The sequence below is a fragment of the Salvelinus fontinalis genome, chromosome 22 (assembly GCF_029448725.1).
Source record: "Salvelinus fontinalis isolate EN_2023a chromosome 22, ASM2944872v1, whole genome shotgun sequence".
In the NCBI taxonomy this organism is placed as follows: Eukaryota; Metazoa; Chordata; class Actinopteri; order Salmoniformes; family Salmonidae; genus Salvelinus; species Salvelinus fontinalis.
In genome coordinates, this window is record NC_074686.1 from 23,836,351 (window position 1) to 23,860,612 (window position 24,262).

At 45.5% G+C, this 24,262-nt stretch overlaps 2 protein-coding genes across 8 annotated transcripts in view; one reads left to right on the plus strand and one right to left on the minus strand.

Moving 5' to 3' along the window:
* LOC129820063 (retinoic acid receptor beta-like) overlaps positions 1 to 14,191 on the plus strand; it is a 240,993-nt gene extending 226,802 nt beyond the window's left edge. For both annotated transcript variants that reach the window (XM_055876892.1, XM_055876893.1), the window contains 4 exons: positions 978 to 1,154; positions 7,562 to 7,766; positions 9,117 to 9,275; positions 9,430 to 14,191. In XM_055876892.1, the coding sequence (XP_055732867.1) occupies positions 978 to 1,154; positions 7,562 to 7,766; positions 9,117 to 9,275; positions 9,430 to 9,671 (783 nt within the window). In that variant the 3' untranslated portion in view covers positions 9,672 to 14,191. The remainder of the gene's footprint in view (positions 1 to 977; positions 1,155 to 7,561; positions 7,767 to 9,116; positions 9,276 to 9,429) is intronic.
* Positions 14,192 to 14,278: 87 nt separating this feature from the next.
* Positions 14,279 to 24,262, minus strand: part of LOC129820061 (DNA topoisomerase 2-beta-like) — a 31,450-nt gene continuing 21,466 nt past the window's right edge. For 3 of the 6 annotated variants that reach the window (XM_055876889.1, XM_055876888.1, XM_055876886.1), the window contains exons 23-36: positions 23,826 to 24,026; positions 23,241 to 23,436; positions 23,045 to 23,136; positions 22,770 to 22,925; positions 22,407 to 22,490; positions 21,919 to 22,116; positions 21,496 to 21,661; positions 21,034 to 21,195; positions 19,808 to 20,104; positions 19,523 to 19,615; positions 16,224 to 16,262; positions 15,750 to 15,890; positions 15,276 to 15,376; positions 14,279 to 15,157 (exon numbers count right to left, since the gene is read on the minus strand). In XM_055876889.1, coding sequence (XP_055732864.1) covers positions 14,969 to 15,157; positions 15,276 to 15,376; positions 15,750 to 15,890; positions 16,224 to 16,262; positions 19,523 to 19,615; positions 19,808 to 20,104; positions 21,034 to 21,195; positions 21,496 to 21,661; positions 21,919 to 22,116; positions 22,407 to 22,490; positions 22,770 to 22,925; positions 23,045 to 23,136; positions 23,241 to 23,436; positions 23,826 to 24,026 — 2,115 coding nt within the window. In that variant the 3' untranslated portion in view covers positions 14,279 to 14,968. The remainder of the gene's footprint in view (positions 15,158 to 15,275; positions 15,377 to 15,749; positions 15,891 to 16,223; positions 16,263 to 19,522; positions 19,616 to 19,807; positions 20,105 to 21,033; positions 21,196 to 21,495; positions 21,662 to 21,918; positions 22,117 to 22,406; positions 22,491 to 22,769; positions 22,926 to 23,044; positions 23,137 to 23,240; positions 23,437 to 23,825; positions 24,027 to 24,262) is intronic. The other 3 variants (XM_055876887.1, XM_055876891.1, XM_055876890.1) reach the window with 3 other exon arrangements.

Consider the following 24,262-nt stretch of genomic DNA (forward strand, 5'->3'; position numbering starts at 1 on the left):
TTCCTCCCACATTGTCTCTCTTTCTCTCTGCATCTCTTCTTTCATTCCTAGCCCTATCACTATTCTCCTCTCCCTAATGGCTTGCCATTTTCCTGTCTCTCTCTCCTCTTTATTCCTTTTATTTCCTTCTCCTTTACATGTCTCTACTTTCTCCCTCCTCTCTCTCCTCTCCTCTCCTCTCCTCTCAGTGTGTTAGTGTAGGGCCTGGTACATAGAGATACTTCACCTCTATTTCTCTCACTTTAAAGTGTTCCCTGCTACCTGTCACAGCTGTATGGCTGATTCCTGTCCTCCTCCCACTCTCGCTCTCCCTCTCTCTCCCACTCTCTCTATCTCTCTCTCTCTCCCCCTCCCACTCTCTTACTACCTCTCTCTCCCTCTTGTGCTCTCACTTTCTCTCTCTCTCCCTCTCTCTCTCCCCCTCTCTCTCCCTCTCTCTCTCCCTTGCTCTCTCTCTCCCACCACTCTCTCTACTGCTTTCTCTCTTCCCCCCCACTCTCTCTTCCACCCACTCTCTCCCCCTCTCTCTCCTCTCCTCCTGCTCCCTCTCACTCATTACTGCGCCCTCAGCTCAGCTCTATTTACGACAACAACAACAACCTCGGCTATAGATATATAGTGTCATGGTGGAGTGTCTATTATTTATATACAGTGAGATAGAGGGTGTGTGGGTGAAGACAGGATCTGTGTCTCATGATGACGGTGCCTCAGCCTCTCGCCTTACTCTCTGTTTGTCTTTATTTCTGTCTGTCTGTCTGTCTGTCTGTCTGTCTGTCTGTCTGTCTGTCTGTGTGTGTTTGAGTGTGTGTGTGTGTTTGAGTGTGTGTGTGTGTGTGTGTGTGTGTGTGTGTGTGTGTGTGTGTGTGTGTGTGTGTGTGTGTGTGTGTGTGTGTGTGTGTGTGTGTGTGTGTTTAAGTGTCTCTGTGTGTTGGCATGCTTGCTAATGCATGAGTCTGTGTTCTCTCTCTCCCCTCCAGAAGTCGAGTGCGGAACAGCGCGTGAGGCTGGACCTGGGCCTGTGGGATAAATTCAGTGAGCTGGCTACTAAGTGCATTATAAAGATCGTGGAGTTTGCCAAACGAGTACCTGGTTTTACAGGACTCACCATAGCTGACCAGATCACGTTGCTTAAAGCTGCCTGCCTCGACATACTGGTAAGGACTGACTGTCACACACACACACACACACACACACACACACACACACACACACACACACACACACACACACACACACACACACACACACACACAGATCACACACACACACAGATCACACTGATCAAAGCTGCCTTCCTTGACATACTGGTACGTATCAGTAGTTTGAAAAGCAATACATCTCTTATGTACATAGTTAGTACATTCATTCCTATGTAGTAAGACTAGTTTTATTCCTTCATATCAGTGTTCCTCAACCTCTGGTCCCTAATGGTTAACTGACACTGATTAAGTCACTTCTACAGGGTAGTTATAATGTAAGTGGACATCCAAGGAGGGATAATATAGTAGTTTACCAATCTGTGGTACAGGAAGAGTTGAGACACAGCCCTACTACCCAAGGTTCATTTTTGCAAATGGAATCACAGCAGTAATTGTGTTCGCCTGACGAATGACAAAGATTAGCACTGTGAATCACAGCAGTAATTGTGCTCGCCTGACGAATGACACAGATTAGCACTGTGAATCACAGCAGTAATTGTGCTCGCCTGACGAATGGCACAGATTAGCACTGTGAATCACAGCAGTAATTGTGCTCGCCTGACGAATGACACAGATTAGCACTGTGAATCACAGCAGTAATTGTGCTCGCCTGACGAATGACACAGATTAGCACTGTGAATCACAGCAGTAATTGTGCTCGCCTGACGAATGGCACGGATTAGCACTGTGAATCACAGCAGTAATTGTGCTCGCCTGACGAATGACACAGATTAGCACTGTGAATCACAGCAGTAATTGTGCTAATTGTGAATCCATGCAGAAACACATAGCGTACCTTTACCACATGAACAGGTTTCTATTTAATGACAAAAGGTTTGGCCTAATTCCATATGTACTGTTTAGTGTGTAAAGATCACTGATAACTGGGTTTGCTCTCTCCACTGAGGTAGCTAGGCAATACGCTAGGCAATAGGCTAGGCAATACGCTAGGCAATACGCTAGTCACACTAGTCAATACGCTAGGCAATACGCCAGTCAATACGCTAGGCAATGCGCTAGGCAATACGCTAGTCAATACGCTAGGCAATACGCTAGGCAATCGGCTAGTCACGCTAGTCAATACGCTAGTCAAATACACTAGGCAATACGCTAGGCAATATGCTAGTCAAAACACTAGTCAATACGCTAGGCAATATGCTAGTCAAAACACTAGTCAATACGCTAAGCAATACGCTAGGCATTCGGCTAGTCACGCTAGTCAATACGCTAGTCAATACGCTAGTCAAAGACGCTAGGCAAATACGCTAGTCAATACGCTAGGCAATATGCTGGGCAATCGGCTAGTCACGCTAGTCAATACGTTAGTCAATACTCTAGTCAAATACGCTAGGCAATATGCTAGTCAATACACTAGTCAATACGCTAGTCAATACACTAGGCAATACGCCAATCAATACGCCAGTCAATAGGCCAGTCAATACGCTAGGCAATACGCTAGTCAATACACTAGGCAATACGCTAGTCAATACGCTAGGCAATACGCTAGTCAATAGGCTAGTCAATACGCTAGTCAATACGCTGAAACCTCTGAACTTCCTCCCTAGAGTCCGGTCCTTAGACCTTATTGGTCGGTTTGCACAGCCAGCCAATTGAAGAGAAGGTTAATTGATCCTGACAGTCGATCAGTATGTGGAGGAGCCATCCTTAATCAGAGGACATTAGGTTAGTGTTTCAGATGTAACTCGGCTCCAAATCTAATAAAGGATTGAAATGCTTGTGTCTTTCTGCAGTGGAGTTGTTTTTGTTCATATTTGTCTGGGTTGCTGTATGTTTTTCTGGAGCAGGGCTCTGAAATACGGGGGAGCACATTGTTAGAAGATCGCCCCTGGCTGAGTGCTGTTGGTTTATATATTTGTTTATTTAGGAGTAGTGCAGTCACGTGCTGGGATAATATTGCCTCAGTAATGAGAGAGAGAGAAGAGATTGAAGAGGCGGGAGAGAGAGAAGGGGAAGGGAGGGGGAGAAAGAAAGAAAGAAAGAAAGAAAGAAAGAAAGAAAGAAAGAAAGAAAGAAAGAGAGAGAGGGTTGGATTGTGTCAAGCTCCAGAGTCATGTGTCTCTCTCTGTCTCCACGGGGCTATCCTCAGTCAGCTCCTTGCCTCGCTCTCTGTCTCCACGGGGCTATCCTCAGTCAGCTCCTTGTCTCTCTCTCTGTCTCCACGGGGCTATCCTCAGTCAGCTCCTTGCCTCGCTCTCTGTCTTCACGGGGCTATCCTCAGTCAGCTCCTTGTTTCTCTCTCTGTCTCCACGGGGCTATCCTCAGTCAGCTCCTTGCCTCGCTCTCTGTCTCCACGGGGCTATCCTCAGTCAGCTCCTTGCCTCTCTCTCTGTCTCCACGGGGCTATCCTCAGTCAGCTCCTTGCCTCGCTCTCTGTCTTCACGGGGCTATCCTCAGTCAGCTCCTTGTTTCTCTCTCTGTCTCCACGGGGCTATCCTCAGTCAGCTCCTTGCCTCGCTCTCTGTCTCCACGGGGCTATCCTCAGTCAGCTCCTTGCCTCTCTCTCTGTCTCCACGGGGCTATCCTCAGTCAGCTCCTTGCCTCGCTCTCTGTCTCCACGGGGCTATCCTCAGTCAGCTCCTTGCCTCGCTCTCTGTCTCCACGGGGCTATCCTCAGTCAGCTCCTTGCCTCTCTCTCTGTCTCCACGGGGCTATCCTCAGTCAGCTCCTTCTCTCTCTCTCTCTCTCTCTGTCTCCACGGGGCTATCCTCAGTCAGCTCCTTGCCTCTTTGTATCCACGGGGCTATCCTCAGTCAGCTCCTTCTCTCTCTCTCTCTCTCTGTCTCCACGGGGCTATCCTCAGTCAGCTCCTTGCCTCTTTGTCTCCACGGGGCTATCCTCAGTCAGCTCCTTGCCTCTCTGTCTTCACGGGGCTATCCTCAGTCAGCTCCTTGTCTCTCTCTCTGTCTCCACGGGGCTATCCTCAGTCAGCTCCTTGTCTCTCTCTGTCTTCACGGGGCTATCCTTGTCACGATCGTCAACGGGACTGAGAGAGGACCAAGGCGCAGCGTGTTGAAAATACATCTTCTCTTTTATTTTAAGAAGAAAAATGAAACAAAACAACAAACAGACGACCGTGAAGCTATAAATCTAGATAGTGCTGACACAACCACTACACCTAGACACAGACAATTACCCACAAAAAGCTAAAGCCTATGGTTGCCTTAAATATGGCTCCCAATCAGAGACAACAATAACCAGCTGTCTCTAATTGAGACCCAATTCAGGCAACCATAGACTTTCCTAGACACCTACACTGAACACTAAACCATCTCCTCTACTAAACCCCCTAAAACATACAACACCCTAGACAATACAAAAAACACACAAACTTCCCCATGTCACACCCTGACCTAACTAAAATAATAATGAAAACAAAGATAACTAAGGCCAGGGTGTGACAATCCTCAGTCAGCTCCTTGCCTCTCTCTCTGTCTTCACGGGGCAATCCTCAGTCAGCTCCTTGTCTCTCACTCTGTCTCCACGGGGCTATCCTCAGTCAGCTCCTTGTCTCTCTCTCTGTCTCCACGGGGCTATCCTCAGTCAGCTCCTTGCCTCTCTCTCTGTCTCCACGGGGCTATCCTCAGTCAGCTCCTTGCCTCGCTCTCTGTCTCCACGGGGCTATCCTCAGTCAGCTCCTTGCCTCGCTCTCTGTCTCCACGGGGCTATCCTCAGTCAGCTCCTTGCCTCGCTCTCTGTCTCCACGGGGCTATCCTCAGTCAGCTCCTTGTCTCTCTCTCTGTCTTCACGGGGCTATCCTCAGTCAGCTCCTTGTCTCTCTCTTTGTCTCCACGGGGCTATCCTCAGTCAGCTCCTTGCCTCGCTCTCTGTCTCCACGGGGCTATCCTCAGTCAGCTCCTTGCCTCGCTCTCTGTCTCCACGGGGCTATCCTCAGTCAGCTCCTTGCCTCGCTCTCTGTCTCCACGGGGCTATCCTCAGTCAGCTCCTTGCCTCTCTCTCTGTCTCCACGGGGCTATCCTCAGTCAGCTCCTTGCCTCGCTCTCTGTCTCCACGGGGCTATCCTCAGTCAGCTCCTTGCCTCGCTCTCTGTCTCCACGGGGCTATCCTCAGTCAGCTCCTTGCCTCTCTCTCTGTCTCCACGGGGCTATCCTCAGTCAGCTCCTTGCCTCTCTGTCTCCACGGGGCTATCCTCAGTCAGCTCCTTGTCTCTCTCTCTGTCTTCACGGGGCTATCCTCAGTCAGCTCCTTGTCTCTCTCTCTGTCTCCACGGGGCTATCCTCAGTCAGCTCCTTGTCTCTCTCTCTGTCTCCACGGGGCTATCCTCAGTCAGCTCCTTGCCTCTCTCTCTGTCTCCACGGGGCTATCCTCAGTCAGCTCCTTGTCTCTCTCTCTGTCTCCACGGGGCTATCCTCAGTCAGCTCCTTGTCTCTCTCTCTGTCTCCACGGGGCTATCCTCAGTCAGCTCCTTGTCTCTCTCTCTGTCTCCACGGGGCTATCCTCAGTCAGCTCCTTGCCTCTCTCTCTGTCTCCACGGGGCTATCCTCAGTCAGCTCCTTGTCTCTCTCTCTGTCTCCACGGGGCTATCCTCAGTCAGCTCCTTGTCTCTCTCTCTGTCTCCACGGGGCTATCCTCAGTCAGCTCCTTGCCTCTCTCTCTCTCCTCTCATCCTCAGATCAGCCCCCCCCCCCCCCCGGGTCAGCCTGATCTGAAAAGGTCCTTCTCTCTCTCTACACTGGTAGCTCACAGCACAGCAGCAACAATAGTCTCACTGTTCAGTGCCCAGGGTTAGAATCATATATCACGGGGGTGGTATTTAATAAAGTAGTATTAAATATTTAATAGATTTAGTCAAGTAAATGTCATGATGAATGTGATCATAATGTGACGTCTGTATATATGTTGTTCTGTCCAGAGACTGCAGTGTATTCTGTAATGGATAGATCCTACATATCAGTAGTGTTATTGGGGTTTCTGGTGGTCTAGATTAGTAGTGGCTGTATCACACTATCACTTCCTGGTGTGATGAGAGCTGCTGCCACACTGTCCGGCTGTGTGAGCAAGATAACAGGACGTGCTACTATCCCTGTGCTCTTAGCACTGATTAGATGGGTGATTTGCAGTAATGCTGGATGGATTTGTTTGTTATGACTAAGTGGTATTTGTCAAATGTGACAAGTCACTGGGGTTGAAGAGGTGAGAAGTTCAAGTCCTGCTCTCACAGATACACACACATACCTGGGTCAACGAGTGTGTGGGGAAGGAACAAACTGTGTGTGTGTGTGTGTGTGTGTGTGTGTGTGTGTGTGTGTGTGTGTGTGTGTGTGTGTGTGTGTGTGTGTGTGTGTGTGTGTGTGTGTGTGTGTGTGTGTGTGTGTGTGTGTGTCTGTCTAATGAAGAGACAGACAGTGTCAGGCTTTGAAGCCAGTTGAGTGTGCTGGCACTGACAGCTAGTGAGTGGTGTGTGTCTGTACGTGTGAGTGCGCGTTGACAGTGAGTGGCAGGAGCGTCCGCAACATGAAACAGAATAAAACATGGAGGCTGGCAGAGATTCAAATGCCGGCTGACCAGACACACACACACAAACACACACACACACACACACACACACACACACACACACACACACACACACACACACACACACACACACACACACACACACACACACACACACACACACACACACACACACACACACACACAGTATAGTAGAATCCAGCAGCAGGCATACAGAAACACTGTGAGGTTCCTCCTCAAGGTCATGATCATAGAGGTGGTTTCTCTCTTTAGTCTTTGTTGGCTGTGAAACTTGTCAGTCCTAGCTACAGGTATATAGTATAACTAGTGCATGGCCTTGTCCCTAGCTTCTCTCAGTGGGCTTCACTTTGAGTTTGTCTACTCTTTCCCTCACTGTCCCTCTCTCCTCTTCTCCCCTCACTGTCCTTCTTCTCTCCCTCACTCTCCCTCTCTCCTCTTCTCCCCTCACTGTCCCTCTACTCTCCCTCACTGTCCCTCTCTCCTCTTCTCCCTTTACTGTCCTTCTTCTCTCCCTCAATGTCCCTCTCTCCTCTTCTCCCCTCACTGTCCTTCTTCTCTCCCTCACTCTCCCTCTCTCCTCTTCTCCCCTCACTGTCCCTCTACTCTCCCTCACTGTCCCTCTCTCCTCTTCTCCCTTTACTGTCCTTCTTCTCTCCCTCACTGTCCCTCTCTCCTCTTCTCCCTTTACTGTCCTTCTTCTCTCCCTCACTGTCCCTCTCTCCTCTTCTCTCCCTCACGGTCCCTCTCTCCTCTTCTCCTCCTCACTGTCCCTCTCCTCTCTTCTCATCTCCTCACCCATACTGCGTGCATACATAATGTCTCCTCTCCTTTCCCCTGTCATATAGATTCTACGTATCTGTACCCGGTACACTCCGGACCAGGACACCATGACGTTCTCAGACGGGCTGACCCTGAACCGGACTCAGATGCACAACGCAGGCTTCGGCCCGCTCACCGACCTGGTGTTCACCTTCGCCCACCAGCTGCTGCCCATGGAGATGGACGACACAGAGACAGGCCTGCTCAGCGCCATCTGCCTCATCTCTGGAGGTACACTAGACTTTCTTCACTTTCTTTCTGCAACACATCTGCACCACATCTGATACAGTGGTCAGTGACAGAGACAGAGAGGTGATTTAAGAAGTGGTCAAAGTTGCCCAGTCTAAGGTGGCAGATGTGAAGCTTTAACAAGTTATTAGAAAGGCAATACAACTCCGAACACATTTGATACAGACTTAGACTGACAGGCAGACTGACAAACAAATACAAAGTCTGTAATCAGGTCCTACACAGGTCCATCTCTGTGTGTGTGTGTGTGTGTGTGTGTGTGTGTGTGTGTGTGTGTGTGTGTGCGTGCGTGCGTGCGTGCGTGCGTGCGTGCGTGCGTGCGTGCGTGCGTGCGTGCGTGCGTGCGTGCGTGCGTGCGTGCGTGCGTGCGTGCGTGCGTGCGTGCGTGCGTGCGTGCGTGCGTGCGTGCGTGCGTGCGTGCGTGCGTGCGTGCGTGCGTGCGTGCGTGCGTGCGTGCGTGCGTGCGTGCGTGCGTGCGTGCGTGCGTGCGTGCGTGCGTGCGTGCGTGCGTGCGTGCGTGCGTGCGTGCGTGCGTGCGTGCGTGCGTGCGTGCGTGCGTGCGTGCGTGCGTGCGTGCGTGCGTGCGTGCGTGCGTGCGTGCGTGCGTGCGTGCGTGCGTGCGTGCGTGCGTTCAGCCTGTTTCAGCACACAACACACCAGACAGTAGTTCTCCCTCAGCTGGGACAGGGCAGGCAGACATTAATTCAAACACACACACAGTGATCTCTGCATAAATACAGTCTGACACACGCTCCTCCCCTGCAGTGTATAACTGGTGTATTGGGGAAGGTTTCCATTCCAAGGTGTGAATCCCCAGAGCCTTGCCATATATTGCATGCTGTTGTATAATCCCCAGGGGAAGAACTAAGCACTCTGCTGTGTCTCTCAGTAATATGACTCTGTGACTGGCAGGCCTCAGGTCCTACAGCAGGAGCTGGTGCTTTCAACGCACTCACACACTGACCCCGAATGGACTGAAGTGGTACTGCAAGCTTTTCAAGTCATAATGTCAAAATAAAATGATACAAATGTCATAAAGAACTCCTGACTTTAGAGAACTGTGCAATATTGAAAAAAAAGAAGGAATTTGATTTCTTTTTCGTACTCCATTTTTGACGCCCTTTTATAATGTTCCTTTTAATGTTCCATGGAACATAACCAAGTTTCTAGACATTCACAGCACAACTCCTTTTATGCCAAACTATATCAAAGTGCAAGCTCATGGGGCCTATGGCCTGGTAAAGTCCCGGCTACGTGTTGCCCTACTCTATGACTCTGCTGCGTGTCTTTCCAACTTTTTGGTCATACATAGCCTATCTGTCTCTCTCTCAGACCGGCAGGATCTGGAGGAACCCTCTAAGGTCGACCAGCTCCAGGAGCCTCTACTGGAAGCTCTGAAGATCTATGTGAGGAAGAGAAGGCCCAGCAAGCCACACATGTTCCCCAAGGCCCTGATGAAGATCACTGACCTCCGCAGCATCAGCGCCAAAGGTACAGACAGAGACTCATATACTAATGCAACTGAGTAGAAATGAGCACACTATAGATTCAATAGCATTTCAGTAGGCAAACTTTGTACACAGATGCCCTATAAATCGTTTTGCAATATGTTTGTTTTACAATATGTCCTTTCCTCTCCCTCCAGGTGCGGAGCGGGTCATCTCGCTGAAGATGGAGATCCCTGGCTCCATGCCTCCTCTGATCCAGGAGATGCTGGAGAACTCAGAGGGACAAGACGGCCAGAGCAGCACCCAGGGCGAGGATGGCAGCAGCCCCAAGAAGGGCACCCCTAAGGGGGGTACGGGGGGTAAACCCTCCCCTGTGTCCCCTGACCCCTCAGATAGCGATGGGCCCACAGTGGCCCCTGAGGAGGAAGAGGACCCGTAGGTCCCCGTGGAACTCAAGGGCCTCTCAGACAGACAGACACTCTCTCTATCTGACATTCCTTTGCACAAAAAAAAACAAAAAATAGGTTGACAGCCAGGCATGGTGGACCCCCTCTCCTCCTCCCCTCAGGCCTTCGGTCCCTTGGTGACCACCACCACCTTTGCTTGTTCTTATGTTTTCCTTTACGTTTGTTTTTTCCTTCTCTCTCTTTATCTCCTCATCTCCCCTTAAAAAACGACAGCACTAAGGCCTAAAAGACCAGTTGTTGGTTTGTGTATAATTCTAAATTGATTGAGGTTGTGTTTCAGGACTAGGGTGTGATTGGTCGAGTTGGGTTTGACCCCGTCTGGCCACACCCACTTACCTGTACACAAAGGTCATAGGTCATCCTCCTCAGGTCTCCTGTGTAAATTCACCCCTGCATGACGGGCTTGCCGAGTTTAATGCGTGGTTTTGATCTCCCTCTCTCTCATATTGTTGAATACATTGTACATACCATTTTATGGTTAGAAATCTCTGTTTCTATGATGAATTTTGTGGTGCTTTTTTCATTGTCTTAAATATAGTTTGAGGCAAAACAGTACATACATGACAAGGTTTAAAGGGGGCCTAAAATATAAAGTCCTTTACAAAAACAGTTACATAGAATGTTCTTGCATATAGACAGTCTGGAAGACTAATACTTTATAATTGTTCCTATATTTAATGTTTGTTTTTTGGTCTTTTATGACTCTTTATGTTGATGTCTCGTTGAGTGTACATTGCATTCACCATAAAGCCAGTGCTAGAGGCTTCTCTCCCGTATCAGCGGCTGCATCTCTTCAGCTGTTTCCTCAAGGGGGAAGCCAGAGGCCATAGATATACAATGACTAGATTGAATCTAGATGTTCAATTACTAGATTGGATCTGTCTACCGCAGATAACAGCTTGTAATGTAATGTACAGGTTTCTGAGGCTAAAAGGCTTCTGAGATTTTATCAGAAAATGACATTCTAAGAGACAAACCAAGCAGGGAAATCTCTCTGCTTAAAGATAAGGGTTGAGCAACACTCATTGACAAAGACTTTATTTAACCCAAACTTGCGCCACTGAGAAATTGAACTGTTGTTTTAAAATGAATTTGTTTATACAGTATATTTGAAGATCCCTCGCAATTCTCTTGAAAATTCTCCACCATCTGTGCAGAGAAATGCATTCTTATTATAGTAAAATCTCAATTGTTTCTCTGATGCAGTTTCAATCTAGTAAGTGTACATTTATGGCTAACGACAACTACAAGCATCTGGGCAACACAAATCGCACATTGGGTTATGGGCCAGGGTTTCATAGGAGTCCTGTACCCCCAGAATCACTACCTACCCCTTATATACATACAGAAGTGTCTTGCTTTGATAGTAAACCACAGGGATGTTGCAATCCTTAAAATACATATTCATGAGCTAACCACATGGCCGAGAAGATTGTACACTAGACTGTCTGGGATTCTAGACCCCACTACGCATTCCTAGTTCTAGAGACAGAATGACTGACTGTTGCCTTGTTCCTCAGACGGTCTCGTGCAAAACCACAGTGATGCAAATGAGATTCTTTACACATGACCCTTAGCCCCTAAAACGTGCAGTAAGCTCGGATAGTGTTCAATCGGGGTGTTCAGATAGAGATATATTATGTAGACATGCGCTTCTCTGTCATGTAGAATAGGGAATCATGTCAGTTCTGTAACAAGACATTTCTATCTGTAATGTTACCTCCTGCAGCACTGTTTTCTGTTTTGTCCCACATCGGCCACTGCAACGGCCCTCCTGATCTTATGAATATATTCTTAGTAAAGCTGCTTTTCTTCAGCGCCTAAGGGATAGATTCAATCCATAGCGCTGAAGATCTGCTGTATACTGGGATTCAAATTTAAAGGCAATGTTCCCGCGTTTGCAGAGACTGCATTCACGTTAAACGCTGCATATGTCGGCTCAATTGGAAATTACCTTTAACTTTCAATTGCGTTGTATACCGCGGATCTTCACCTCTATGGCTTGAATCTAGCCGTAAATCACTGAGTAGAATTGGGACACTATTTAGAAAGTTAAAAGCCTAGAATACACATTGAATATTGCTCAGTTTGTTCCTTTGTTGTGAAGTGAAACAGTGATATTCAGTGTGGAAGCCAGGCTAGGAAGTTAATACTACAGCTAGGAAGAACTAGGACCTCTTCAGTCCCTTATCACCTGTCCTAGCCTGGTAGCACTTGTGGTTGAAAGGATAAGGATTGATAATATTGTTTACTCAGATGTTGACTCGTTACTCAACTGTAGCACAAAGGCATTACTTCCCATAGCACTTATAAATCTTGAATTTTGAATATGTAGCCAATACAATGTTAAGGGTGATGGTAATATACAATATTCTTTCTCACTCTTACGGGTAATAATTTGGCATAAACTATGGGTGATTATTGAGTCATTCATCACAGAGGTATACTGATCAGAAGGTTCTTTATTCTGAATGGAGGCAAAAGTCATTGTTGAACCACAAGGGAATAGATGACCACTATAGTCAGTCAGCTAGAACCAAGGTCAGGGTCAATTCCAATTGAATTCTTCCAGTTTAGGAATGGACTGACTTGATATGGAATTGACCCCAACCCTGGCTAGAACCCTCCAGAAACATCTCACACACAACCATCTCCTCCATATCTGTCCCACACATACATATCTTAAGGGGAAAACAAAACTGTCTCAGTTTACCATGTTTGAATGTGAATATGTTGTCGAGGAGTTACATAGGAATGATATGCAGTGTTAAAGGAATACTTACTTTAAAGCAGCGTTTCGTCAAATTCATTGCATCTCATAGTATGTATGGAAAAAAGGAAATGCTCTCTTTCCCTCTCTCTGTAAGGGAGAGAAGGATGTAGGGGGAAACAATCCTGGTGGCTCATCACAAGAGCAGAGTGGGTGAATCTCAATAGTCTTCCCTACATTCCTATCCAACTTCTCAAAACACATTGAAGGAAAGGGTGCAGAACCTCAGACCTTCTCCGCCAATGTGTGTTGTTGAGGAGGTGAGGAATCAACAAAAGACTTTTTGAGTTTTACCCTGAGTGTCTTTGAAGCTGGAAAAGTTATTTCACAGCTGAAGAATGTCTACATCCAACTCCCTAAAGTGTCCACAGCGCTGCCTACAGGCAGGTGACACGGCAGGGAACTCGATCCATTCCACAATACTGAATTTACTATGTTGATTTCTGTTGAATGTCGTACCGATGTAACTGTTAATATTTACTACTACTATCTCACTGCAGACTCCATGTATTAGATGGTGTGTGTGTGTAGTGTGCATTGCTTTTCAATGAATGGCAGCGCTTAGCTACCTGACCTCTGAGCTTCATCTCATAGCCAGCCCCTCTTGGGTAGCAGCTGCTCACCTCCACACCATTTAGGACCAAGTGGTCTCAGAACCTGAGCATGGTTTGCAAAATTCCAGAAATGTTCCCAAAATGCCCTTTTTTTTAAAGGAATCATGGTTGGAGGTTTTTCGGAATCTGGAGGTAATAAGCTAAAGGAAATTCCAACGTGGAACATTTTGCTTTGTTTTTTTACGGAATTTTGGAAACATTTCCGGAATTTTGAAACCCTAGTTGCCCCCAATGTCATCGATGATCAAACGACAGAGATGCTTTCCACGCTTTAGTTGGAATGCCAAGCAGCTGTCACAATCAACCAATCAACTGACAGCAATTTGGTTCAGTCATTAACGGAATAAGATCAATACATGTGGATCGCGTTCAGGAAGGGGGCAATTTACTAAACATCGCAGATAGAAATACACTGAATAGAGCTAGCATGATGATTCCATACTTTTCAAATCAGTGGTGTATGTTCTACGCAACATATTTCTATCCGAATGTACCGCAATGCTGTGTGCCCTACTGAACGGGGCTCATGATCCAACTATTCCGTAGAAGCCAGAGAGAACATGATTGTGAACCTAAAAAAATGTCACCAACGAAAGCAGCTCTGTTGTTATGCCTGTTCAAAAAAGTGTCAATGTTCAAAAGTTTAACATTTACAGATAATGCCATTGGTATGAGAAAAATATCATTGTCATCATATATGCAGTGTTGTATAGTTATTATGAAGAGACATGATCAAATTTTGGTTGAGGTTTCTTTGGCTTACTGGACTTGAGGGTGGGCAGGGCAGCAGGGAGGGGTTGTCATGGTGATAATACATTTACCCAGAACTTCCTGCTGGCCTGGTGGGAAGAGGGCAGGAAGTCCTTATAAAGGAGGTTTACAGTGAGCTTCTATCTTGTTTTCATTCTCCATTTTCAATATTGTCTGTACATTAACAATGCTTTTTATGTTAATATACTGTTTAACTTTACCATGAAATGTCCTGGCAAAGTAATACAAATATATTTATTTTAAAATACATAATGCGTGGATGTATTATAACCTGAATATTTTGATTTACTGTAACCTCAAAGCCTTGAATACTGTGTGTGTTTGTGTATATATCATGTTCCTAAGGTTCTGCTCTGCAGGAAATAGAGTGAAGTTAATTAAGAAAATCACATTCAAAAGGACAGAAAACCCAACGGCCAGAGAATAATTTACATTTCATTGTTTACTTCCAAGTTCTTGTTCAAAAAGGTACATTGTCTCTTTGACTTTTTAACAGTTAAAATGTGCTGAAGCACCGCGTTCCTAACTTCTAAAAGCTGCTTAGGACAAATACAGAACATTTCCATGGTAATAATAAAAAACAAAATTGTATTGTATGTATAATAAAAAGTGTAAAACACCTACACAGTAGAAAGCATTAAACGTCACCATTAAAATAAAATAAAAGAGAGGGGGGGGGGGATGTACAAAAGTCTGCAGCACGGGTATTTCCACGAACGTGTATCTTGTCCTGGTTGAATACTTCAAAACGAAATCCTTCCTTTCTACATTGAAATAATCACTGATCGGACATGACTGGATAGGTACACCACCACTGCTTCCACCTATCCCCCACCTCTCAGATGATTTCTTCTAGGAAGTGAAGAAGGAAGGATGCACGTTAAAATTACTCAAGTGGTGTGTAAATAGCTCTGTTCAAATTGTTTAAAAATCCATCCTTCCTGATTTCCTAGAGGTGGTCACAGAGCATAAGTGATTGGATAGGTGACAGCAAGGGTACCAACCTATTACTTTCCCCAGTCCAACCAACGAAGATCTGTGATTACTTCAAGGGAGGGAGGAAGCATTTAAATAGCACTGGAACAGAGCCTGTGTGTGGGAGGGATTCCACGGTCTAGTCGAACATGTCGTACTGATCATCGTCTGACCCTGACTCAGCAAAGTACTTCACTTCCTTCTTGGCCCTGCCTCTGCCCGGTCGTTCTCGGGACGCCACGCTGGATTGGCTGAAACGGTTGGAGTCCACATCATCATAATCATCTGCCATGGGGGGCGGGGTCACGGCTACTTTCTTTGATGGCTTCTACACAGGGGGAAGACAAGAGATGACATTTAAGTATCTTGTTGTATGGTTACTACAGTCTTTGTTTTTTCAGTATCTTCCTATATCCTACATGATTCAATGACACACAATCTCTTACCCTGCTGGCAGGGGTTTTGGGTGATTTCCCAGGTGTCTTCTTGGGACTGAAATCATCCTCTTCAGATCCAGACTGCTTCCTCTTCCTCCCTCCGCTTTTACCTGCACAGGTCAGGAGAAACACACCCAGGTTACACTCAGCGCACACCCAGGTTACACTCAGAACAGATATGTTCAGAGAACAAGCTACAGTCCAGGGTTTTTCAACATTTTGGTCCTGAAGAGCTACTGGGTATGCAGGCTTTCATTCAATCCCTGCAGTAACACACCTGATTCAGACTGAAGAGGAATAGATGACTATTTTAAAACAGGCGTGCTACTGAAGAACTGGATTATAAACCTGCACAGCCAGAAGCTCTCCAGGATCGGAGTTGGAGACCCCTGTTAAAGTCAGTTTACACTGTCAATCTTTTATATTCATCGAGAATTGTACGGTGACTGATTCTCCACTGGTCATTGTGAGGTAAGCCTGTACCTTTGAGTGCTGGTGAAGGCTTCTTGGAGCCGGTATCGGAGTCAGAGTCCCAGACAGATGTGTCAAGCTTCTGTTTTGGTGGCGTTTTGGGTGCTGGTGTTTTCCTGGGTTTGGGAGCTGCATCCGACAGCTTCTTAGCTGCTGTGAGTAACAGAGTGAGCCAATCAATATCAGCAAGACACCATGACTACATCTAAAAAGGCACCCTACTCCCTATATAGTGCACTACATTTCAGCAGCATCAACATTATCAGTAGCTTTTTAACCCCTCTTGGTAGTGAGATTTACATTAGTGCTCCTTCTAGTGGCAGATGGAGTCATAGATCATAGAGTCATAGATCAACCTCAGGGAAATTCGTAAGATCTGAGTCCCTCCATTTAGTATATAATATGTTACGTTAAGAATGTAATAGCGGCCATAAAATATCGTACGAATTGGAGGACGTAATGTATCATACATCTAGGAGGACTTACAGTATTGTGCTTCTTGTTGAGACCGGGCTGCTTCTTGTCCTAACGACAAAGGTTAGGAGAATTTCCGTAGAAGGTAATGAGAATTAGGTTATGGTTAGGAAAAGGGCTAGGGGAAGGGGTAGCTAAAATGCCACAGTTGTCCCCGACGTGACTCAAAAACACCACCTTTGGATTGCTAGACAGTCGCAGTATACACCCACCCATCCTCCCCGAACAACCTCCCCATCATTCTGTTTTAAGTAACCAGACCATTATTTAATATGAAATGTAACATTACATACAGTTGAAGTCGGAAGTTTACATACACTTAGGTTGGAGTCATTAAAACTTGTTTTTCAACCACTCCACACATTTCTTGTTAACAAACTATAGTTTTGGCAAGTCGGTTAGGACATCTACTTTGTGCATGACATGTAATTTTTCCAACAATTGTTTACAGACAGATTATTTCACTTATAATTCACTGTATCACAATTCAAGTGGGTCAGAAGTTTACATACACTAAGTTGACTGTGCCTTTAAACAGCTTGGAAAATTCCAGATAATTATGTCATGGCTTTAGAAGCTTCTGATAGGCTAATTGACATCATTTGAGTCAATTGGAGGTGTACCTGTGGATGTATATCAAGGCCTACCTTCAAACTCAATGCCGCTTTGCTTGACACCATGGGAAAATTTAAAAAAACAACTCAGAAAACGAATTGTAGACCTCCACAAGTCTGGTTCATCCTTGGGAGCAATTTCCAAATGCCTGAAGGTACCACGTTCATCTGTACAAACAATAGTACGCAAGTATAAACACCATGGGACCACGCAGTTGTCATACCACTCAGGAAGGAGACGCGTTCTGTCTCCTGGAGATGAACGTACTTTATTGTGAAAAGTGCAAATCAATCCCAGGACCTTGTGAAGATGCTGGAGAAAACAGGTACAAAAGTATCTATATCCACAGTAAAACAAGTCCTATATCGACATAACCTGAAAGGCCGCTCAGCAAGGAAGAAGCCACTGCTCCAAAACCGCCATCAAAAAGCCAGACTATGGTTTGCAACTGCACATGGGGACAAAATGTCCTCTGGTCTGATGAAACAAAAATAGAACTGTGGGGGTGCTTTGCTGCAGGAGGGACTGGTGCACTTCACAAAATAGATGGCATCATGAGGGGGGACAATTAGGTGGATATATTGAAGCAACATCTCAAGACATCAGTCAGGAAGTTAAAGCTTGGTCGCAAATGGGTCTTCCAAATGGATAATGACCCCAATCATACTTCCAAAGTTGTGGCAAAATGGCTTTAGGACAACAAAGTCAAGGGATTGGAGTGGCCATCACAAAGCCCTGACCTCAATCCTATAGAACATTTGTGGGCAGAACTGAAAGTGTGTGCGAGCAAGGAGGCCTACAAACCTGACTCAGTTACACCAGCTCTGTCAGGAGGAATGTGCCAAAACTCACCCAACTTATTGTGGGAAGCTTGTGGAAGGCTACCCAAAATGTTTGACCCATGTTAACTTATGGCTGCGGGGGCAGGATTGAGTAGCTTGGATGAAAGGTGCACAGAGGTGCCCATAGTAAACTGAATGCTCCTCAGTCCCAGTTGCTAATATATGTATATTATTATTCGTATTGGATAGAAAACACTCTGAAGTTTCTAAAACTGTTTGAATTATGTCTGTGAGTATAACAGAACTCATATGGCAGGCAAAAACCTGAGAAGTTCCACTTCCTGTTTGAATTGTTTCTGAGGTGGCAGATTTTCAACCAAGCTCTCATTGAAATTACAGCGAGATATTGATGAGTTTTCACTTCCTACGGCTTCCAGATGTCAAGTCAATAGAACTTTGTCTGATGACTAATGTGAAGGGGGGCCGAAGGAGACAGGAATTAGTAATCACTGCCATGAGGTGACCACGCATTGAACACGCGCCTTCACATGAGGAGGACCTCCGTTCCACCGCTCTTCTGAAGTCAATCTAATTCTCCGATTGGAACGTTATTCAAGATGTATGTTAACAACATTCTAAAGATTGATTCAGTACATCGTTTGACATGTTTCTACTGACTGTTACGGAACTTTTGGACATTTCGTCACGTTATAGTGGATGCGCTTTGTGACTTTGGAATTGTTTACCGCTAACGCGCTAACCAAAGTAGCTAATTGGACATAAATAACGGACATTATCGAACAAATCAAGCATTTGTGCACCTGGGATTCCTAGGATTGCATTCTGATGAAGTTCATCAAAGGTAAGGAAACATTTATCATGTATTTTCTGGTTTCTGTTGACCCCAACATGGCAGCTAATTTGGCTATTGTTCTGAGCTCCGTCTCAGATTATTGCATGATTTGCTTTTTCCGTAAAGTTTTTTAGAAATCTGACACAGCGGTTGCATTAAGGAGAGGTATATCTATAATTCCATGTGTATAACTTGTATTATCATCTACATTTATGATGAGTATTTCTGTTGAAACGATGTGGCTATGCAAAATCACTTGATGTTTTTGGAACTAGTGAATGTAACGCGCCAATGTAAACTCAGATTTTTTGTTATAAATATGAACTTTATCAAACAAAACATGCATGTATTGTGTAACATGAAGTCCTATGAGTGTCATCTGATGAAGATAATCAAAGGTTAGTGATTAATGTTATCTCTATTTCTGCTTTTGTGAAAGCTATCTTTCGCTGGAAAAATGGCTGTGCTTATTGTGGTTTTGTGGTGACCTAACATAATCGTTTGTAGTGTTTTCGCTGAAAAGCATATTTGAAATCGGACACTTTGGTGGGATTAACAACAAGATGACCCTTAAATTGATATAAGACACATACATGTTTGAGGAATTTTAATTATGAGATTTCTGTTGTTTGAATTTGGCGCCCTGCACTTCCACTGGCTGCTGTCATATCGATCCCGGTAGCGGGATGCAGCCATAAGAAGTTAAACAATTTAAAGGCAATGCTACTAAATACTAATTGAGTGTATGTAAACTTCTGACCCACTGAGAATGTGATGAAATAAATAAAATAGGAAATAAATCACTCTATTATTCTGACATTTTACATTCTTAAAATAAAGTGGTGATCCAAACTGACCTAAGACAGGGAATTTTTACTAGGATTAAATGTCAGGAACTATGGAAAACTGAGTTTAAATGTATTTGGCGTGTATGTAAGGTGTATGTAAACTTCCGACTTCAACTGTACAGTATCATACTTAATGGAGGTAGACAAATACGTCTGTTTAATGTGGCCAGGCTGTAGATGGAGATTTTGATATTATATTGTTCTGTGTGTTACCTTTCTTAGCTGGGACAGGTTTGTCGAAGGCCGAGCTGCTGGAGTATGAGGAGAAGGCCTTGGCTTCCTCGTCACTGTCCAGCTTCAGATCGTCTGGAAGAGAAGAGTAACAGACATTAACCCTCAGATGAACACTGAGACTAGGAGCTTATGTACAGACAAAGTCCTTTTTCATAGACAAACAAACAAGACTGGCAATAACGACAAGATGGTAAACATCTTTAACCTTTTACTAAAGAAAGAACACGACAAGGCAAACATGCTGATCTTGTTGTGTGAACTCACCACTGTCATTGCTCTTTTCAGAGGAGAAGGCTGATTTGGAGGAAGAGAATATACTCTCTGGTTCCTTCTTTGCTGGTGAGACGGTGGTGGTTGCCTGTTTGGGCGGGGGGAAGATATCTTCATCATTCTCGTCATCGTCGCTGTGGTCGTTGTATCGGTCTTTAGTCTCGGAGGAGGCAGTGAAGTCGTCTTTGCAGGGCCGGACGGGTGAGGACGCAGCATCTTCATCATCCTCCTCCTCTTCCTCTCCTCCATCCTCTTCCTCACTGAAATCAAAGGTGTACTTGGGCTTGACCGCTGAGGAACAGACAAAGTTCATTATAAGTGTGTGTTTATTGCAGAAGAACCAACGCATTTCGGCTTTTGGCATTATTCAGGGGTTTTACAGAAAGAAGAGAAGGAATGAGGCTTTTAAACATTCCAAAAATCACAAAAAAGATGCAAACAAAAACATGATGCCATTGGTTAAAACAGTTGTAGAAAGATCAGCCAATCGACCATGTGACCAGACCAGGAAAAACTCTGGGCCCAGTTAATCTCTCATGGAAAGATCTACGTCAACATGACTGGTACCGTACAATCTGTCGGGAAACAATGGGACGAGCAGCAGTAGTTCCGGTGTTTGGGTTTTCGCCACTGGTTATTTGGACATTTCACAATTTTGTAGGTTTAAGAATCTTTCAGATTTCAGAAGGGGACATTCAGCAAGTAACTTGCAAAGAGAGAGAGCGAGCTACTCGTCCCGGTTCCGCTCCTCTTTCTAGCATCTCTTCATCAAATCAAATTGTATTTGTCACATGCGCCGAAAACAACAGGTGTAGTAGACCTTATCGTGAAATGTTTACTTACAAGCCCTTAAGCATTTCACTGTAAGGTCTACTACACTTTGATCTCTTCTCTTAACATGTATTCACCCAGAACTTAATCGAGCAGCTGGAGAATTATGTAAGACTTTAGCTGGGTTAACCGAGATTAGGACCTAGTTAATAACGACTGTTAACTGATGTGGTCAAGAAAAATGCCTGTCCCTAGTCCTAACAGGTCAGTGTACATGAAAATGAAGAAAACACCCCAAAACAGAGTGAAACAGGGAGCTACCGACTTGCCTAGTTAAATAAAATAAATAGAAATAAAACTGTCTGAACTTATCCACAAAAAAAACACTTGTTCACGCTTTCCATTTTAAATGGCGTGCCCTAATGAACCCAATCCAGGAAAGTGGTTACCTGAGGCCCGTTGTGACTTGGTGTCTCGGGGGATGACAACAGGTTCACTGTCCTCCAGGTCGCTCTCTGATTTGGACTCGTCCTCCGACCAGGGGTTACGCTTCTTCACCTTCTTACCAGACGATCCTTTGGGTGTGGGGGGTTTCCTGGATCTGGGAGTACCTGGTATAGAGAAAAAGGCTTATTCATTGTGATTTTTAATCTTTCATTTAATAGCCATGAATTCCCGAAAATGTGTCGATGTTTGAGAGTTCATGTGTGATTAAAATAAATGAATGAGTTCGGTGTAGTGGCACTTCTGACTCCCATATACAAATTGCCCCAAGAGGGGGGGGATAAAATCCTTGGGTCCACCAACTTCCTCACTGTGTATCCCTCTGTCTCCCCTCTCTCCTAATTCATGACTGAACCCATCTCACTAAGATGACAGACACATGAAAGGAGAATGGAACATCTGCTGACCTGGCTCCTTCTTCTCCCGTTTGACCCGGGGGGCCTTGGGCTTGGCTGGGGTTGGGGCTGGTGTATTAGAGGAGGAGTTGAGGGAGTTCTCCCCTGTTCCTCCATCTGATCCCAGTACTCCCATCTCATCATCAAACTCCAGCTTCATCACCAGATCCGCATCACCCTGAGAGGACAACACACAAACAGTGATATGTCATGTCTACAGCCTGAAAACACACTGAGACCAGCGCAAACAATGGAGTTTTATTTTGTGATGGAGTTATACAGTTTAACTATGGTCATAAGGCATTGATAAGTGATATTCTTCAAGAATCAATAGGTATGAATCAAAAAATTAAATTATCGAAATTGTCATAAAATACTACAGACTGGGCCTTTAATAATGAGGCATAATCCATTTTAAAAAACAAAATGTGTTACCTTCTTCTTCTTGGTCATCTTCTTGGAGGCGTCAGTCTTCATGGCCTGTGTGATGGTGGGTACAACCCTGCGGCCGTACGGCGAGGGTAACGTTTCCTCCAGGTGGAGTTTCTTCACCTTGGGCTTGCCCACCTTGCCCTTCACCAGCTTGGTGCCTTTACCTGCACATATGTCTGCCTGCTCCTGGGCCTCGATTTTCTGTCGCACAGACGGGGAGAGAATACACCCGTCACCTTTTGTAAATCGTGTAAGTCACTTATATTGAGGTGACATCAATGTTGACGGTTTACAATGAAAGAAGATAATAAAACCCAAACAAAATAAATGACTTTTCTACAAATAGAACTGGCTTTAGTAAGGCCAGGAGAAAGAAACCCTGAAGGTAACCGACCTCCTCAACAAAAGCAGGTATAAATCACAGTGGTCTCTTCTTAAACAGTGACTCAGAGATGAGTGGCACCACTGCATGTAGAGCTAGTACCACTCACATCCAGTTCTTCAATGAAGACAGCCAGGTCTTCCTTCCACAGGTCCTCAGGAGACTTCCTCTGCAGCTCATTCAACTCTCCTTTCTGTTGAACAACACACACTCAGTTGATTAAAGATATGGTGCTTGCAACAATAAGGTTGTGGGTTCATTTCCCGCCAGGACCACATACACATACTAAAAAAGTACTGATATGCCTCAAGAACAGAACGCACACAACCGTTAGAAGACCTTGCCTACTTGTGTAATGGTGTGTAATGTTGCTGCAAATTAATAGCCTTTTGGGGACGATAAAGATATTTTGAATTGAAGTCCTTGACAGTCGGGTGTCTACACGCTTCCTCTCGGAGTCAGCAGTCAGTACCTTGATGTCTCTCTGTCGGAGCAGCTCGTCCACCTTCTCCTTGGACAGGCACCACAGAGGCATGTTGAGGATGTAGTTGAAGTTTGGTCCCGACGACGACCCAGATTCCACAGAGCTGTCACTGTTGTTACCATCACGATCGTCCTCCTCCAGAGCCTATAGAGAGAGACCAGGAAGACACATAGTCCCAATAAGAATACAGGGTATTGAAGCGTCAAGCGGTCTCAGCCAATCAGAGGGCTGAATGATGGACAGTGGCAGGATGCTAACAGTACCTTTTCCTGTGCCTTGGTCCATGCCGCCACCGGGTCCGACTCAAAGCCTTTCTGCACCAGCATCCTGATCAGTTCCCTCTTAGACTTGTTCTCTGTAGACAAACAGTAATATATCAGTATTCTATACCAAATTGCAAACTGAAATAAAGAATCCTTCCCTTTGAGAGAGAGAGAGACATGCAGGTAAAATTCTCACCGATTGTGATCTTTCCTTCGATCTTCTCCAGCACAAATCGTGCCTGATTGGACAGTTTGGAAGCCTCTGCCCCCAGGCTCCCCACTAGCCAATCCTTCCTCAGCTTGTAGTAGTGCAACCGCAGCTCAAAGAACTCCTTGAGAATGTCCTGGACCGAGTCATACCTCTTCAGACAGCCCATGTGGTCAAACAACACCTGAGGGGAGAAACTTCTTCAGACACCTCTCCTTTCCACAATAGAAACACTAAAACTGGCTAAAACCATGGAACACTTCAAAATGTTCTTCACTTTAAGATGAAAGATTCATTCCAAAGAATCCCATCATCCCAGACAGATGTGATTCCTATAAGAGGAGTCCTCTATATACACACAAAACAGCACTTCATCCAAAGAGGTGTGAGTCAATACAGGTATCAGTTCAACTCAAATACAGAGTAGGGACTCATATAGGGCACACCGTAGCAAAACCTTTTGCAACGGATAACGAAAATAAGCATTTATGATTGGACAAGCTCAGGTAGTTTCTCCCCGTTTCAGTCCATTTTCTTAGTGAATAGGACCCAGATTTGAGGAGGTGTACTAACCATGGAGTTGCAGGTGAGGCTGGACTGTAGCTTGAAGACTTTGTGTAGTCCAGCAGCCTCGGCCTGGGCCAGCTTCTCCTCTGACATGCGGACTACAAACTTGACGGTTTGGTCCGTGTGGTACTCCTTATAGTCATTAATCAGAGCTGGAGTCTTCTCTGTCCCCTGGAGCATGGGCTCTAGTACCGACTCCTTGTAGGCCTGGGAGGAGGGAGGGAGAGATAGAGAGAGGGAGGGAGGGAGAAGGAGAGGGAGGGAGAAGGAGAGAGAGGGGAGGAGAGAGAGGGAGGGAGGGAGAGAAAGTCCATTACAAAAACTAACAAAACAATATCACAGCACAGAAACAACATGTCAATATATCCTTCATTCATTTATGAATTCAGTCAAAGCAACAAGATGACCAGAAGTGCTGGACAGGTGTGATGTATCCTGCAATA